This window comes from Monodon monoceros, unplaced genomic scaffold (assembly GCF_005190385.1).
Source record: "Monodon monoceros isolate NGI ecotype Baffin Bay Population unplaced genomic scaffold, NGI_Narwhal_1 Super_Scaffold_8, whole genome shotgun sequence".
In the NCBI taxonomy this organism is placed as follows: Eukaryota; Metazoa; Chordata; class Mammalia; order Artiodactyla; family Monodontidae; genus Monodon; species Monodon monoceros.
In genome coordinates, this window is record NW_021703785.1 from 69,880,802 (window position 1) to 69,896,118 (window position 15,317).

Genomic DNA, 15,317 nt, shown 5'->3' on the forward strand with positions numbered 1-15,317 from the left:
AAAATAATTTCAACTTGAAATATTATGTGATGAAGAACAAGAATTACGGGATGGTTAATTCAAAACATCCCCTGGGATGCACTGTGTGTTCTGCTTTTGTTTCTATGGCTGGTTTTTAGCCTCCGTGATTGCCTTGGTTGACATTGAAGCCGAGCCTGTTTTTCTCGCTGCCGCTGTGGACAGCGTCCTGGGCATCCTAGGAGATGGAGGGGGAGACAAAGAAAATCGGTCCGTAGTTAGGATCCACCGGGCGTGGGCCCCGACCCTCTGCTCGCCTGCGCGCCAGCCAGAGGCGTCCGCGTGTGGCGCGGATGTAGCTCCCATCCTGCGGCCTCAAAGCCCCCCGCGCGCGAGTGGCTGGCTCCCTGAAGAGTCCCCACGCTCCGGGACCCGAACCAGAGGGTTCTGGGACGCCCGGGGGCCAGACAGGTCTGGCCGTGCCTCCTCCCCAGCCGGAGCCGCGGAGCCCCTGCGACTTCCCTGGCGGAACCGCGCCCAGTCTCCCCCGCCACAGTCGGGGGGCCCCGGGCGCCGCGGAGCTCGGGCTGCGGACCACGGTGGGCACGTGGGCTCGGCCGCAGCGCTGCGCCAGGCACCGGCGCCCCGGCACAGCCCCTGCCGCTGGGGAGAGGGATCCTCCCCCCCGTCTACTTTGCACCAGTCCGAGGGAATTTGCGGTCGGTGACGCGCATCCTTAAGCGAGCCACCTGCAGCGCGGGGCGCGCCGCTGAGGGCGGCATCGCAGGGCTGCGCCGGCGCGGCCTGGGGACCCCGGGCTCGGGAGGCCATGCCGGCGTTGGCGCGCCTCGGCGGCCGGCTGCCGCTGCTCGGTAAGGCCCCGCTCGCCCGCTCGAGCCCCCGCGGCCCCCGGCCCCCACCCCGCGCGGGGACCGGGCGCGCGCCTCCTCCGTCCCCGCCGCCGCGCGCCTCCCCGCCCCGCTCCTTCCCTCGCTCCCGCGCCCCTCCCCTCTTTCGCGCCCTCCAGGCTCGCCCAGAACCCGCCCGCGGCCCCGGCCTGGCCCACCCCGCGTCCTCCTCCCCCTCCTCTCGCGTCGCCGCTCCGACTCGGGCCGCGGTACCCACCGGCGACCCCGACCCCGCAGGCGGCCTCGCCGAAGCGCTGCCCGGGGCCGGGGCCGCGGCCGCCCCGCCAGCCTCTCTGGCTGTCCGCTCGGCCCGCGCGCCCGGGTAGTGGGCCGGCAGCCCGAGTCTGCGGCCCCGAGCTGGGCGCCGGGGGGCCGGGACCTCGCCTGCACCGACCCGGGCTACCGTAGACTCCTGGGTGGCGTCTTTAACTCTTCTTTTGAGGTTTTGATTTAGGGAGTGAACTCTGATGGGAAGATGCGCCCGCTTTCCCCCCCAAAGCGAGTCATCTCGGGTAACGACCCCCTACCCGCCGAATGTCAGTTGGATCAATGAATAGTTACTTTGGAAATGTTATGCAAACGGGATTTACATCTTAAAATACTAGCTACCCCCTCCTCCTGTACTCGATTTTTATCCCGGCATTAAACCCCAAGGGGCTTTTCAAGGACTCAGCTGACTGTTCCCAAATATTCTGGGTAGCACAGTTGTTACTGGAAAAACAAAAAACAAAAAAAAAACCACCCTTTAGATCCAGTTCATCTATCTGGAAAAAACTAGAGGGTTGATTTGCGTTTAGGGTGAAGGAGACAGGGTCTTGGGAGCCAGGGAGGCTCTAGGTCCCGGTCCTAGTTCTGCACCCTTGGGGGACCAGCCCTCACTGTCCCCGGCCCCGGCATTGTGCTCTGTCCAGTGAAGGAGTCTGGCTGTGACTCCTCCAGCTCCAAAATTCTAGCAGTCTTTCTTGAATCCTCTGTGGTACATAAAATACTTGCAGTATGGACGTGCAGGAATTATTTCCAATAGATTTTGTTTCAAATAATTCAGAATTATAGATTTAAAAAATGTAACAGAAGGGGGAAAAGAGTGGAAAAACATCTTGCATTTCCTGAACATCTTCGTTAATTGGGAAATATGTACATTTCAAATGTATGGTACAATATGTTTTTCAGAGTCTGTTACAAAAAGTTAGCTTTCTGTTATGTATAACATTAGTAGTAAGTGGATTTTTCAGCAGCATACAAAGGCTTTCGGAAAGTATAAACATCAGTACATGAAACTATAGTTAAGCTGCATTGAATTCTTTTATATTTAGGGACAATCTCAGAAATTCCTACATCTCTCTCCAGATTTTTCTAAATTAGGTATAATTCACATAAAGCAAATATGCACACATCTTAATAGTACAAACCCATTAGTGTTTGTGTAACCGCGTAACCATTATCCGATCAAGACACAGAGCACTTCTAACTCCGCCCCCTCTCAGATTATACCCCCCAAAGGTAGCCACTATTGTGACTTCTGTTACCATGGTTTTGCCTGTTTTTTGAACTTCGTGTAAACCAAATCATTATGTTTTTTTTTAATGTCCAGCTTTTTTCACTCAACGTTGTGATTATGAGATCCAACCTTGTTCTTAGTAGCAGTGTTGTTGTTTTTCCCATTGCTAGGTGCTATTCCTTAGTATGAATAGATTATACAATTTAATTATCCATTGTTGTTGAAGAACATTTTGATTGTCTCCAATTTTGTGTAATGAAACGTAACACAGCTGTGAATATTCTTTTACATGTTTTGGGGGGACAGGAACACCCATTTCTCTTTGATACCCTCAGGTCTAATTCCTAGATTATAAGGGAAGGCATATGTCAGTTTGGGTAGGTACTGTCAAACAGTTTTCCAAAGTGGTTTTACCAATTTACATTCCCACTAGCAGTGTATGGGAGCTCCGGTTCTTCACATCTTTGCCAATACTTGCTATTACAGATTTTCTTGAATGAAGAAGCACAAAGTGAGAAGCTTAAAAATGAGGACTTTAAATGTTTAAAAGCTTTACATTCCTTGAATTTTTGGATGCCATCCCCATTTCCCTTATATTGTAAGCTCTACCTTTCATAAATAATGATGAGGTTTTCTAAGTAGTATTTAAAGAATGGACACACACTCTCCATGGCCTTAGCTGCATTCTGTGTTGATCGTGGCTAGGAGGAGGATTTCAATATTTCAGTAACTGACAACTATTTCTCTCATTAGTGTCAGAAAATTCCATTCAGAGCTTTGACCTACACATTTTAGTTGGCATCCTTTGCCCTTGCTGCTTGTCTTAACTATTTGCCTTCTTGTGAGCTGGTAGCCTACAGGGGACCGATTCAGGAGGAGGAGGAGGGAAGGGATGCTATGCAAAGATTGGTTTGAATTGGATGGGACACCAGACTTGGTGACCTGGTGTTAAGGTCCCCTTCGATCCTAAAAGTCTTGGTTCTAATTGTTACCATCATACCAATTTAGATTTGGCTATTCATTTCTTCTTGGGTACTTCACATGGATCTGTAGTAAATTATCCTCTTAGGTTTAATTATGAACTACTTGGCTCTACATTTTATAACTAAAAAGACACTTTCATTAATTCTTAGTTATCGGTAAAGATTTTGTTGGTGGTGTTATTGACGTCTCCTGTTGTTTGACTGAAAAAAGTCAGGTAATGACGAGACATTAATTGTGGGGGAGGAAGACTTACTTATATTCCAGGAAAGACTTAAGAAAGAAGAAGAGGAAGCCTGCATGAGGAAGAATTTTTTTATTTGACAAACTTTTATTGAATACCTATTTCAGTGCTAGGCGCATGGGAGTACCAAGATGAAAGAGATGGGGAGGGGAGAACTTACATATAAATAGTTAATTCCGTTCTATTTTAAACATGCGTGCTCATCGCCTTTCCCCAAGAACACATTTCAGCACAGAGCTTGCTTTCAATGAGTTAAACCTTCCAACACATTTATCGTGATCGCTAAATGTCTGTGGATGAAAACCAGCATGCTTCAGCGAAGGAAGCTTTGACCAGGTCACAATAGGAATCCCAGGGCTGTCGTCCCCTAAAACTACTTAAACATGGATATACTGTGTTCAACGGTTGTGGGAAAGCAACGGCTCTTCCATTTAAAATAAAACAAATGAGCTGTTCCAGGGTGCAACATGGCCCTTTTTTTTTTTTTTAGGTCCTAGGAAGAAGTAATTTTCCAAATGGTTCTTGGAACAAATTTGTGGACCGCATTTTACTCCCCAGGGAGTATCCCTGCCCAGCTGAGAAGCCCACAGGAGAGCTCAGCTTCATGAGTTTCTCCACAGTTCTTTTTATTCCCCCCATCTGGTCATTCTCTAAGGAAACTCACAAAGCAATGTGACAAGAGCCCTTACCAGTCAGTGTTCAAGATTGCTATCTTGCTGGATCCCCAAGTAGCCACCAGATATAGCCTTAATCTTTGGGTCGAGATTCTGATTTGGGCAAAAAAGCAAATAATCTCAAAAGTGTGGTATTTTATCATTTTTCTTTATTTTGAAAGGGATCTTGGAGAGGACAGGAATAAGAATTTGCAGAGGGGAAATTGAGGGGCTGAAAATTCGCTTGGCCTGCTTTGTAATTTGCTTAGCTTGGTCTCGCCACTATGCTCCATCCTTTATTCACTCTGAAATAGCAAAGTCTTGTGAATCTCGCAGTAGATGGTTTGCCTGAATAGAGCTTTTGGTTTTCATCAGGTGACTTTGTGATCTTAGTATTTTTCCATCAAGATTTCTAAAAAAGCCTTAGCTACTTCTTAGGTAGCCATGTTTGTGTGGCCAAAGGTTTTTCTGTCTTTTGGGGGTCTGTGAGCTTTACACGTAAGTGATTGAATTACCCCTGTGGCTGGAACTCTTTGTAGAACTCCGATGGTCGTTAGTTGGAATCACGCAATTCTGTTCGATGGGTCCCGACACATGTAGAGGAAAGTTAAAAATAATATAAAGTACACACACAGTGTTCTTTTGTGGCTAGAGGAATTGCATAAGATCCTAAAAGAGGAACTATTGTTATTTTTTAGGTTAAACAGTAAAAATATTTTTTCACTGCTGTCATTGTAGGTCAATTGGTAGCCAAGAATCCTCCATAAAATTATTTACAGTCTACTTTAAAACAGGATATTGTCATCATGTCTTTAAACCATTGTGTTTTGATTTTAAGATATCCACGGAATTCAGTCTTCAACTGCTTTGCTACTCGAGTTACGATGTTCCCAATGTTAGGGATTCAGTTCTTGGAAGTGATGCAGGTGAATAAGTCAGGCAGGACTAGCCACACAGTTAGGAAACATGAGTTCTTTATTCTGGCAGGGAATGCCTCTACACTTAAGTTCCTCATCTGAGAAAAGGAGATAAGCAGTGTCTTACTCCTTCATCAGTTAATACCTGTAAAGTGCAGCTGCTTCCCTGGCTAGGCAGGTGCTTTGCAGAAGAAAGCATCAGGATTTAGAGTCACAGGATTTTCCTCCTTGCCTTCTTAGACCCTTGGGAGTAGTGTAGTCCAGTAGGTGCCAGACAGTCCTGGTTCCTGCTCTGTCTAATGTTAGGGGCATTGGTGGGAAAGGGTAGGCATGTAAAAAGAAAAGGCATGTAAAAGGAAAATTGCAGAGTAATTTTAGAAATAAGCACCGAGGCTGAGCCTCTAATGCAGACTGAGAAAATAAGGCAAGACCTCCAACAGGAGATGATGCCAGACCCTTGATTAGAAAGGTAAGACTTGATAGGGAAAGGGGAGGATCAGGACATTCCAGGCAAATAGGACAGTGAGAAAAATGGTACAGAGGTCAGAAACACAGGGTAGACAGAAACTGTAATTCCATCCTTGTTACTGAGGCACAATGTCTGAGGATAGGGGAGCCCTCATTTAAAAAGTTGTGAGGGTCTTCCCTGGTGGCGCAGTGGTTGAGAATCTGCCTGCCAATGCACGGGACACAGGTTCAATCCCTGGTCTGGGAAGATCCCACATGCTGCGGAGCAACTAAGCCTGTGAGCCACAACTACTGAGCCCGCGCTCCTACAGCCCGTGCTCCGCAACAAGGGAAGCCACCGCAATGAGAAGCCCACGCACCGCAACGAAGAGTAGCCCCCGCTCGCCACAACTAGAGAAAGCCCGTGCGCAGCAACGAAGACCCAATGCAGCCAAAGATAAATAAATAAATAAGTAAATATTTAAAAAAAAAAAAAAGTTGTGACTTAGAAAATTGAAGCCTGTTCAATGGGTAGCTTTCTTAAAAAAAAAAATTCAGGGTTACCAGAGGCTCCGTGTGTGATGTGTAAGGAGTGTTTTAGTGATGTGATAAAGGACTTGGATATTATCATGTGGTCCAAGAGTCTCTGGATGGAATTCAGGGGGTCCGTTGCATCCTTCACGGGGTGTGTGTGTATGTGTGTGTGAAGGTTAATTGCTTTCATCAGATTTTTCAGTGAGATTCGTGATTCAAGTGGTAAGGACCAGTGCTGTAGGTTGTCGAGGGGTTTGAGGGAGATGCTCGATGTGTATTTTAGAACGACATTTTTGGGGTCTGTGTCAAGGATGCGTGTCAGGCAGACAGGAACATGGCAAGGAACATGGCAGCTAGGAAGCTGTTGGCAGTAGTCCAGGCCAGAGACAAACAAGGACTGGAATTAGGGCAATGGTAATAGAGATGCAGAGCTGTGGAGAGATTTGGGGATTATCAGGAGGTTAAAATGTCAAGGTTTGGCAGCTGCCTGGATGATGGGAAGTAGTGGAGAGGGAGGAGTCGAAAATGACTTCTGGGTTTCTGGATTTGGTGACAGTGGGTGTGCTGGCACTGTCGGGGTGGGGGTGGGGAGGGAGTAGGTTTAGGAAGGAAAACAGGGAGTTCAGTCTGAGAGTAAGGTTCCTGGGGGCCACCCAGAAATACAGCCATATACACAGGAGGTATGAATTTGGAACTCCTGAGCAAATAGACTGTAGTTAATATCATGGGAATTTACAGAGAAAGAGCATAGACTGACTGGCAAGGATGAGAGCTCCCCAGGTCTAAGGAAGAGCACACAATCTCTGGATCTTTCTTGTGACCAGCCCCATCCTGAGGCTACAGAGGGGCCCCACCCTAAGCTGCCTTGTTAGCATAAACTCTGGAGTGCCCAGAAGGGGTCCATGATGAATAACAACAGACACTCCTATCCCTCAGGGAATTCCAGGATTTTAGGAGCTTTGTGGAATCAGGACTAAGACCAAATATATTCATTATACCATCCGGTCTGCTGCCCTCTTTTACCAAGTGAGGAAAGTGGGGCCCAAAGAGGTTAAACGACTTGCTGAAATCCAGGGTTATCACAGCAGGTAACTCAAAGCTGGACTTGGAACTCAGATCTTCAAGTCTTACCCGGTTCTCTGCCTCACAGCAGACTTGACTTGGAGGATTTGACAGTGAAGTGTCCTGACATTCTCTGATTTGTTTTATAATGTCTAAAACCATCACTTTTTCAGTGGAGTAGACTTTACTTTTACCTAAAATTTTATTTTAGATGAGTGCCAAATTTCTTTCTCCACTTATCCCCCCACCACCCCTCAGGAGCTCTCTTCCGATTCTAAAGTTGTCCTTGGACTTCCCTGGTGGGCCAGTGGTTAAGACTCCAGGCTTCCACTGCAGGGAGCATGGGTTCGATCCCTGGTCAGGGAAGTTCCGCGTGCCGCGCAGTGTGACAAGAAAATAAAACAAACAAACAAATGAAGTTGTCCTCATTGCTCAGGATATGTTTGGAACGAGACTCTGGGAAGTGCCACCAGGGTTTTGGAACGGATTCTTAGAAACAGCCTTAATATCAGTGGGGGCAAATTCTTCCTTTGGCTTTTTAAAAAGTCAGATTTATTGAGGTATACCTTTTATATAACAAACTTTACCCTTTTTACTGTATGGCTCTATGAGTTTAACCAACACATACAGTCACATAACTACCACCACTATCAAGACACAGAACATTTCCATTTCCCCCAGAACTGCCCTTATGCCCCTTTGTAGTCAACCCTGATGCCCATCCCCAACCCCGGCAACTAGTTATCTCTTTTTTTGTCCCTATCATTTTCCCCAAATTTTCCAGAATGTCATATAAGTGGGATTTTACAGTATATAGACTTTTGAGTCTGTTTCTTTCACATAGTGTAATTATTTGAGATTAATCCATGTTGTTATGTATATCAGATCTTTTTTCCTTTCTATTGCTGTGTAGTATTCCGTGGTATGGATGTGCCAAAGTTTGTTTATCCACTAACCAGCTGAAGTTCCTGAGTTTGCTTCTAGTTTCTGGCAATTATGAATAAAGCCACTATAAATATTTGAACATAAGTCTTGGTGTGAGCATAGGTTTTCATTTCTCTTGGGTAAATATCTTAGGAGTGGTGTTGTATCACTGGAATGTATGCTAAGTGAATATTCAGCTTTATGAGAAGGTGCCAGCTTTTCAAAGTGCATGTACAGTTGCTCAAAATCATTGTCATAACTTGGTATGGTCAGTGTTTTTGGTTTTGTTTTTGAACATTTCTAACAGGTGTAGCAACATGTCATTGTGGTTTAAATTTGCATTTCCCTAATGACTAATGATGTTGATCACCTTTTTGTGTGCTTAATTGTCATGCTATGTTTTGTTTGATGAAGTGTCTCCTAAAGTCTTTTGCCTGTTTCTTATCAGGTTGTTTGTTTTGAAAATATTTTCTCCCATCCTGTGGCTTGTCTTTTCATTTTTTTAACTGTGTCCTTTGAAGAACAGAAGTTATTAGTTTTGATGAAGTCCACTAGTGGAGAAAAATTAGCTCTGTACTAAACACTGCTCTGGTCTCACCTAACCAAGCTTAAAAGCAAGACTTGAAGGGATCAAGTGTTTACAGTGAACTTAACTACATCTCAGAAAAAAGTTCAAGAATATTTAACAGAACACAGAAGTATCTGACAGCAGGTAAAATTCACAATGTCTGGCATCTTGTTACAAATTAACAGACAAACAAAAGATAAAAATTCAACCCATAATAAGGAGAAAACTCAAATGTCCAAAGGAGACCCGTAAATGGCATAGAATATAGAATTACTAGACAAGAACATTAAAATAGTTGTTATAACTATATTCCTTTGTTCCTGAAGCTAGAGGAAAGCTTGTACGTGTTAAGTAGGGAAATAGCAAATATGAAAAAATCACACAAATTAAACTTCCAGAGGTAAAAACTAAAATTACACTGGTTGGGGTTAATAGATTAGATACTGCAGAAGAAAAGATTGGTGAACTTGAAGGCACAGCAATAGAAACTATCCAAAATGAACAGAGAAAATAGTCAAAGTAAAATGAACAGAGAATCAGCGAGCTACATGAGGACTTCAGTTGGTCGAACATACATGTAAGTCTGCTGTATGAATGTATCTGTTTTCTCTGGATGCATTTAAGATTTTCCCAGACAATGGCAAAAATGAGCATGAAGACTTCCTTTAATGAGCCCCAAATAGGGACTTTGTTGCAAGTGGTTACTTGCTATGACAAAATACTATAGGTTCTCTAAAAGAGGTTGATTTTTTTAAAGTTGGTTGGCAAATTCAATTTTGTCTTTAAAGTACTAGTGACCTCTCATTCTTGTCTGGATTCCTTCTCAGCCAAAAAATCCTTTTGTTGGCAAATATTCAACAAGCCTGATACCTTGTGTAATACAAAACATTACATGTATACAATGAGACATTTATGTGTGTTGTGATGAAAAAGTGATTCAGGATATACCTGATTAAGAATACGTGTCATTACTAGCAACGATTAAAAAAAAAAGATTTTCTCTTTATCATTGGCTTTAACTAACTTGATTATAATGTACCTTTTGCAGTTTTCTTCCTGATTCATGCACTTGGGTTTTGTTGGGCTTCTATCATTTGCATCAGATGTAGAAAGAATTTTCTCCATTATTTCATCAAATATTTTCTTCTGTCCTCCTTTCCCCCATTCTCTCCAAGAACTCTAATTACATGTATATTTGACCACCCAAAGGGAGTAAAATAGAAGACTTAAAAAAAAAATGTTTAAATTGTTAAGATAATTGATTACTTACAGCAAAAATAATATCAGTGATTTTGGGGGGGTTTAAAACTTATGTGGAAGTATGCTGTATGACAGCAATAGCACAAAGCCTAAAGAGGGATGAAATGGAAATGTACTATTGTAAGTATATACTGATACTATTGTATTCTGATATTATATATGAGGTGGTATAAGAGCACGTAGAAGTAGACTACGTTAAGATAAAGACATATACTCTAAACCTCAAAGCAACTACTAAAATAAAAAAGCAAAGCATTATAGGTAATGATCCCAGAAAGGAGATGATGTGGAACCATAAAAAATACTCAATTCTTCCCAAAGGAGGCAGAAAAACAGGAAAAGGGGAAAAAAGAACAGATGGACAAATAGAAAACAAAGAATAATATGGTAGATTTAAACCTAAGCGTATCAATAATGTCATTAAATAATCTACATATCACAATTAAAAGGCAGAGGTAGTCAGATTTTATTAAAAAGAAAAAAAAAAACAAAAGCAAGACCCAACTATAATGTTCTTAAATGAAACCAGACTTGGATAGGAAGACACAAATAGGTTAAAAGTGGAAGGATAGGGAAAAAAATTGCATGCTAACACTAATCAGAAGAAAGCCGGAGAAGCTAAAATACTAGACAGTATATTTCAGAGCAAAGAATATTACTAGGGACGGAAAGTCATTTCATAATGCTATAAGGCTTGATTTATCAAGAGGACATAAAACTCCTAAACATTTACGTATCTAATAACAGAGCTTGAAAATACAGGGATCAAAATGTGATTGAATTGTGAGGAGAAATGAACAAATCCATAATTAAATTCAGAGAGTTCAACACTCCTTCAGTAATTGATAGAAGAAAGAGAAATAAAGCATTAAGATGTAGAAGACTTGAACAATAGTATCAACCAACTTGACCTAATTTACCTTTAAAGAATACTTAACAGCTGAATATAAGTTCTTTTCAGTTGCATGCAATACACATCAATTTAGACCATATTCTGGACCATAAAACAAGCTTCCATAAATTTTATTCCTTTATTTATTTACTTTTATTTTTAAAAATAAATTTATTTATTCATTTTTATTTTTGGCTGTATTGAGTCTTCGTTGCTGCACACAAGCTTCTTCTCTAGTTGTGGCAAGCGGGGGCTACTCTTTGTTGCGGTGCGGGGCTTCTCATTGCAGTGGGGCAAGGGCTCTAGGCACGCGGCCTTCAGTAGTTGTGGCACACGGGCTCAGTAGTTGTGGCTCACAGGCTCTAGAGGTCAGGCTCAGTAGTTGTGGTGCATGGGCTTAGTTGCTCCGTGGCATGTGGGATCTTCCCGGACCAGGGCTCGAACCTGTGTCCCCTGCATTGGCAGGCAGATTCTTAATTTCCTGTGCCACCAGGGAAGTCCCCATAAATTTTAAAAGATTCAAGACATACAAAGTGTATCCTTTGACGACAATGGTATTAAATTAGAAATTAATAACAGAAAGATAAATGGAAAATCCTTAAATATTTGGAAACTAAATAACACATTTCTAAATAATACATGGGTCAAAGAAGAAAACAAAAGATAAGTGAAAATGTATATTGAACTAAATGAAATGCAATTTATCAGAATTTGTGGGATGTCTCTAAAGCAGTACTTAAGAGGAAATGTATTAAGTTATTAATTATTAAATGATTAGCAGCATTAAATTATATTGCTATAAATTACTAGAAAAGAATAAAGATCTCAAATCAGTGATCTCAAATCTAAGCACAAGCAAGAGGGGAAAAATAACAAGTTAAACCCCATGTAAGGGACTTCCCTGGCAGTCCAGTGGTTAAGAATCTGTGCTACCACTGCAGGGGGCATGGGTTCGATCCTTGGTTGGGGAACTAAGATTCCTCTTAGCGTGTGGTACAGCCAAAAAAAAAAAAAAACATGTAAGAAACGAAGCACACATGATCAGAGTGAAAATCAATTAAATAGAGAAAAAGGGAGAAAATCAGTGCAGCCAAGAGCAATAAAATATCAATAAAATTGCTAAACCTCTATAGCCAAATCGATCAGGGGGAAAAAGGACACAAATTTCTAATATCAGGAGTAAGAGAGGCAACACCACTACAGAATCTATAGATATTGAAAGGATAATATGGAAATATTATTAACAACTTTATACTTCGACAACTTAACATTTAATGGAAAAAATTCCTTGCAAGACACATACTACCAAAGCTATCCAGGAAAAATTGATAACCTAAATAATGCTATGTCTGTTAATAAATTGAATTTGTGGTTAAAATATTCCCACAATGAAAGTTACTGGAGCACATGCCTTCACTGGGGAATCTACCAAGTATTTAAAGAGGAAATAATACCAATACTGCACAGATTCTTCCAGAAAATTTAAGAGAAGATAATACTTCTCAACACATTCTATGAGGCCAGCTTTACTTTGATACCAAAACCAGAAAAAGACATTACAAGCAAAAAACAAAAACAAACCTGCAGACCAATAATTGCCATGAAAATAAATGCAAAAATTCTTAGCAACCCTTTAGCAAATCGAATTCAACAGTGTATACATGGGCGTCCCTGGTGGCGCAGTGGTTGAGAGTCCGCCTGCCGATGCGGGGGACTCGGGTTCGTGCCCCGGTCCGGGAAGATCCCACATGCCGCGGAGCGGCTGGGCCCGTGAGCCATGGCCGCTGAGCCTTCGCCCACGATGGTGAGAGGCCCGCGTACCGCAAAAAAAACCCCAAAAACAAAAAAACAGTGTATACAAAAGATAATATATGTCTAATCGGTGTTTATTCCAGGAAGTCAAGGTTGGTTAATATTTGCAAATGAATCAATGTAGTTCACCATATTCACAGAATTAAAAAAAAAAGCCATTAAAAAACAAAAACAAACCTGTATGATTATCTCAATAGATACAGAAGAAGCCTTTGACAAAATTTAACATCCATTCCTGATAAAATTTCCCAGCAAACTAGGAATAGAAATGATTCTCCTCAAACTAAAGTGAGTGAAAAACACTTAGCTAACATCATACTTAACATCAAATGACTAAGTATTTTATCCTAAGATTAGAAATAAGGCAAGAATATCGATTCTTACTACCTCTTTTCAACATTGTACTGGAGATTCTAGCCAGTGTAATAAGGCAAGGAAAAGGCATCCATATTGGAAAGGTAGAAGTAAAACTGTCTATTTGCAGATGACATTAATCATATACGTATAAAATCCTATGGAACCTACAAAAAAGTAACGATAACTAATAAGCAAATTCTGTAAGTTTGCGTGTTACAGGTTTAGTGTAGAAAAATAAATTGTGCTTCTGTAACAATCAGAAATTGAAGTGAAAAATATAAAACAGCACAAAAATATGAAATAGGGATAAAGATAGACAAGATCTGTACACTGAAAACTCCAAAACATTGCTAAGAGAAATTAAAGGAGCCCTAAATAAAAGGATATATACAATGTTTATGTACGGTATGACTCAATATTGCTAAAATGTCAGTTTTGCCCAAATCAATCTAATGATTCAATACAATTCCTGTCAAAATCCCTGCAGAACTTTTTGCAGAAATTGACAAGCTTATTCTAAAATTCATATGGAAATGAAAGAGACCTAGAATACCCAAAACAACTTTGAAAAAAAGAACAAAGTTTGAATATTAATAATACTTGATTTCAGGGCTTATTATAAAGCAATAATAAGACAATGCGGAATTGGCACCAAGATAGACAAATAGATCAGTGGAAAAGTATAGGCATTCCAGCAATAAATCAGAAATATGCAATCAATTTATTTTTGATGGAAGTTTAGAGGCAATTCAATGGAGAAATCATAATCTTTCAATATATGGTGCTGAAACAATTAGATACTCATTTGCAAATACAGTCATATGAACAACTGTGATTCATGTATCATACCATATAAAAAGTTTACTCAAAATGGATCATAGACCTAAATTTAAAACTAAAATGTACATGTAAAAACCTACATGTAAAACCTAAAACTGTAAAACTCCTAGGGGAAAATCTTTCTAACCTTATATTGGACCAAGATTTTTTTAGTTACAAAACCAAAAGCATAATCCATAAAAGAAAAACTCATAAATTGGACATCTTCAAGATCGAGTTTCAGGTCTTCAAAAGACATGTCACAGGTTCGTAGCAAATATTTGTCAATTACATATCTGATGAAGGACTTGTATCCAGAAGATACATTTTTTAAAAACTCGACGATGACTGTGAAGGAAGCTCCTGAACTCACCTCCTCCCATGGACACACCAAATCTACAGCTACACGTGGAACAGTTCCTTCTGAAGGAAATCCGGAAACCAGCTAAGCAACTCTTACACATCAGGCAAATGAGAAAAAAAAAAAAAAATTTAAATGGATAGAAAAGACTGAGACACAATCTTGCCATAAGTCCGGCCCCCAGCACAGCAACATGCAATTGGTAAGGAACTCACAACTTTAATTTTCTCCCTGAGGAGCGAAGGGTTTGGACCCGGCATCTAGTGTTCCTACTATTAGGACTTCCATCTGAGGGACAGGCCCCCAAAACACCTGGCTCTGAAAGTCAGTGGGGCTTATGTCCATGAGACCCACCAGAATCTAGCAAACAAAGAAACAGTTTGTAAAGGTTTGCAAGGACTCATTATGACTATACCTGAGCCTCTGGGCCGAGGCAACAGACATAAACGTCCTTCTCCCAGTTTCTCCTTTAAAGAGGCCTGTTTTTTTAAAAAAAATTTTATTGAAGTATATAGTTGGTTTACAATGTTGTATTAGTTTCTAGTGTACAGCAAAGTGATTCAGTTATACCTGTAAGTATATACATATTCTTTTTCAAATTTTTTTCCATTATAGGTTATTGCAAGGTAATGAATGCAGTTCCCTCTACTATACAGTAGGACCTTGTCATTTATCTGTTTTATATATAGTAGTATGTATCTGTTAATCCCAAGCTCCTAATTTATCCGTGCCCCTCCTTCCCCTTTGGTAACCGTGAGTTTGTTTTCTATGTCTGTGAGTCTGTTTCTGTTTTGTAAATAAGTTCATTTGTATCATACTTTTAGATTCCACATATAAGTGATACATATGATATTTGTCTTTCTCTGTTTTTCTCTGACTTCACTTAGTATGATAATCTCTAGGTCCATCCATGTTGTTGCAAATGGCATTATTTCATTCTTTTTTATGGCTGAGAAATATTCCATTGTATATATGTACCACATCTTCTTTATCCACTTATCTGCCAGTGGACACTTAGGTTGCTTCCATGTCTTGGCTGTTGTGAATAGTGCTGCTATGAACATTGGGGTGCATGTATCTTTTTGAATTAGAGTTTTGTCCAGATATGTGCCCAGGAGTGGG

General features: G+C 41.3%; 1 protein-coding gene across 3 annotated transcripts in view; it reads left to right on the forward strand.

Annotated features, from left to right (window-relative positions):
* The first annotated feature begins 738 nt into the window (after nt 1-738).
* Nucleotides 739-15,317, forward strand: part of FLT3 (fms related tyrosine kinase 3) — an 80,687-nt gene continuing 66,108 nt past the window's right edge. For 2 of the 3 annotated variants that reach the window (XM_029210275.1, XM_029210274.1), the window contains exon 1: nt 744-830. In XM_029210275.1, the coding sequence (XP_029066108.1) occupies nt 788-830 (43 nt within the window). In that variant the 5' untranslated portion in view covers nt 744-787. Of the gene's footprint in view, nt 831-15,317 lie in introns of all 3 variants that reach the window. The other variant, XM_029210273.1, reaches the window with a different exon arrangement.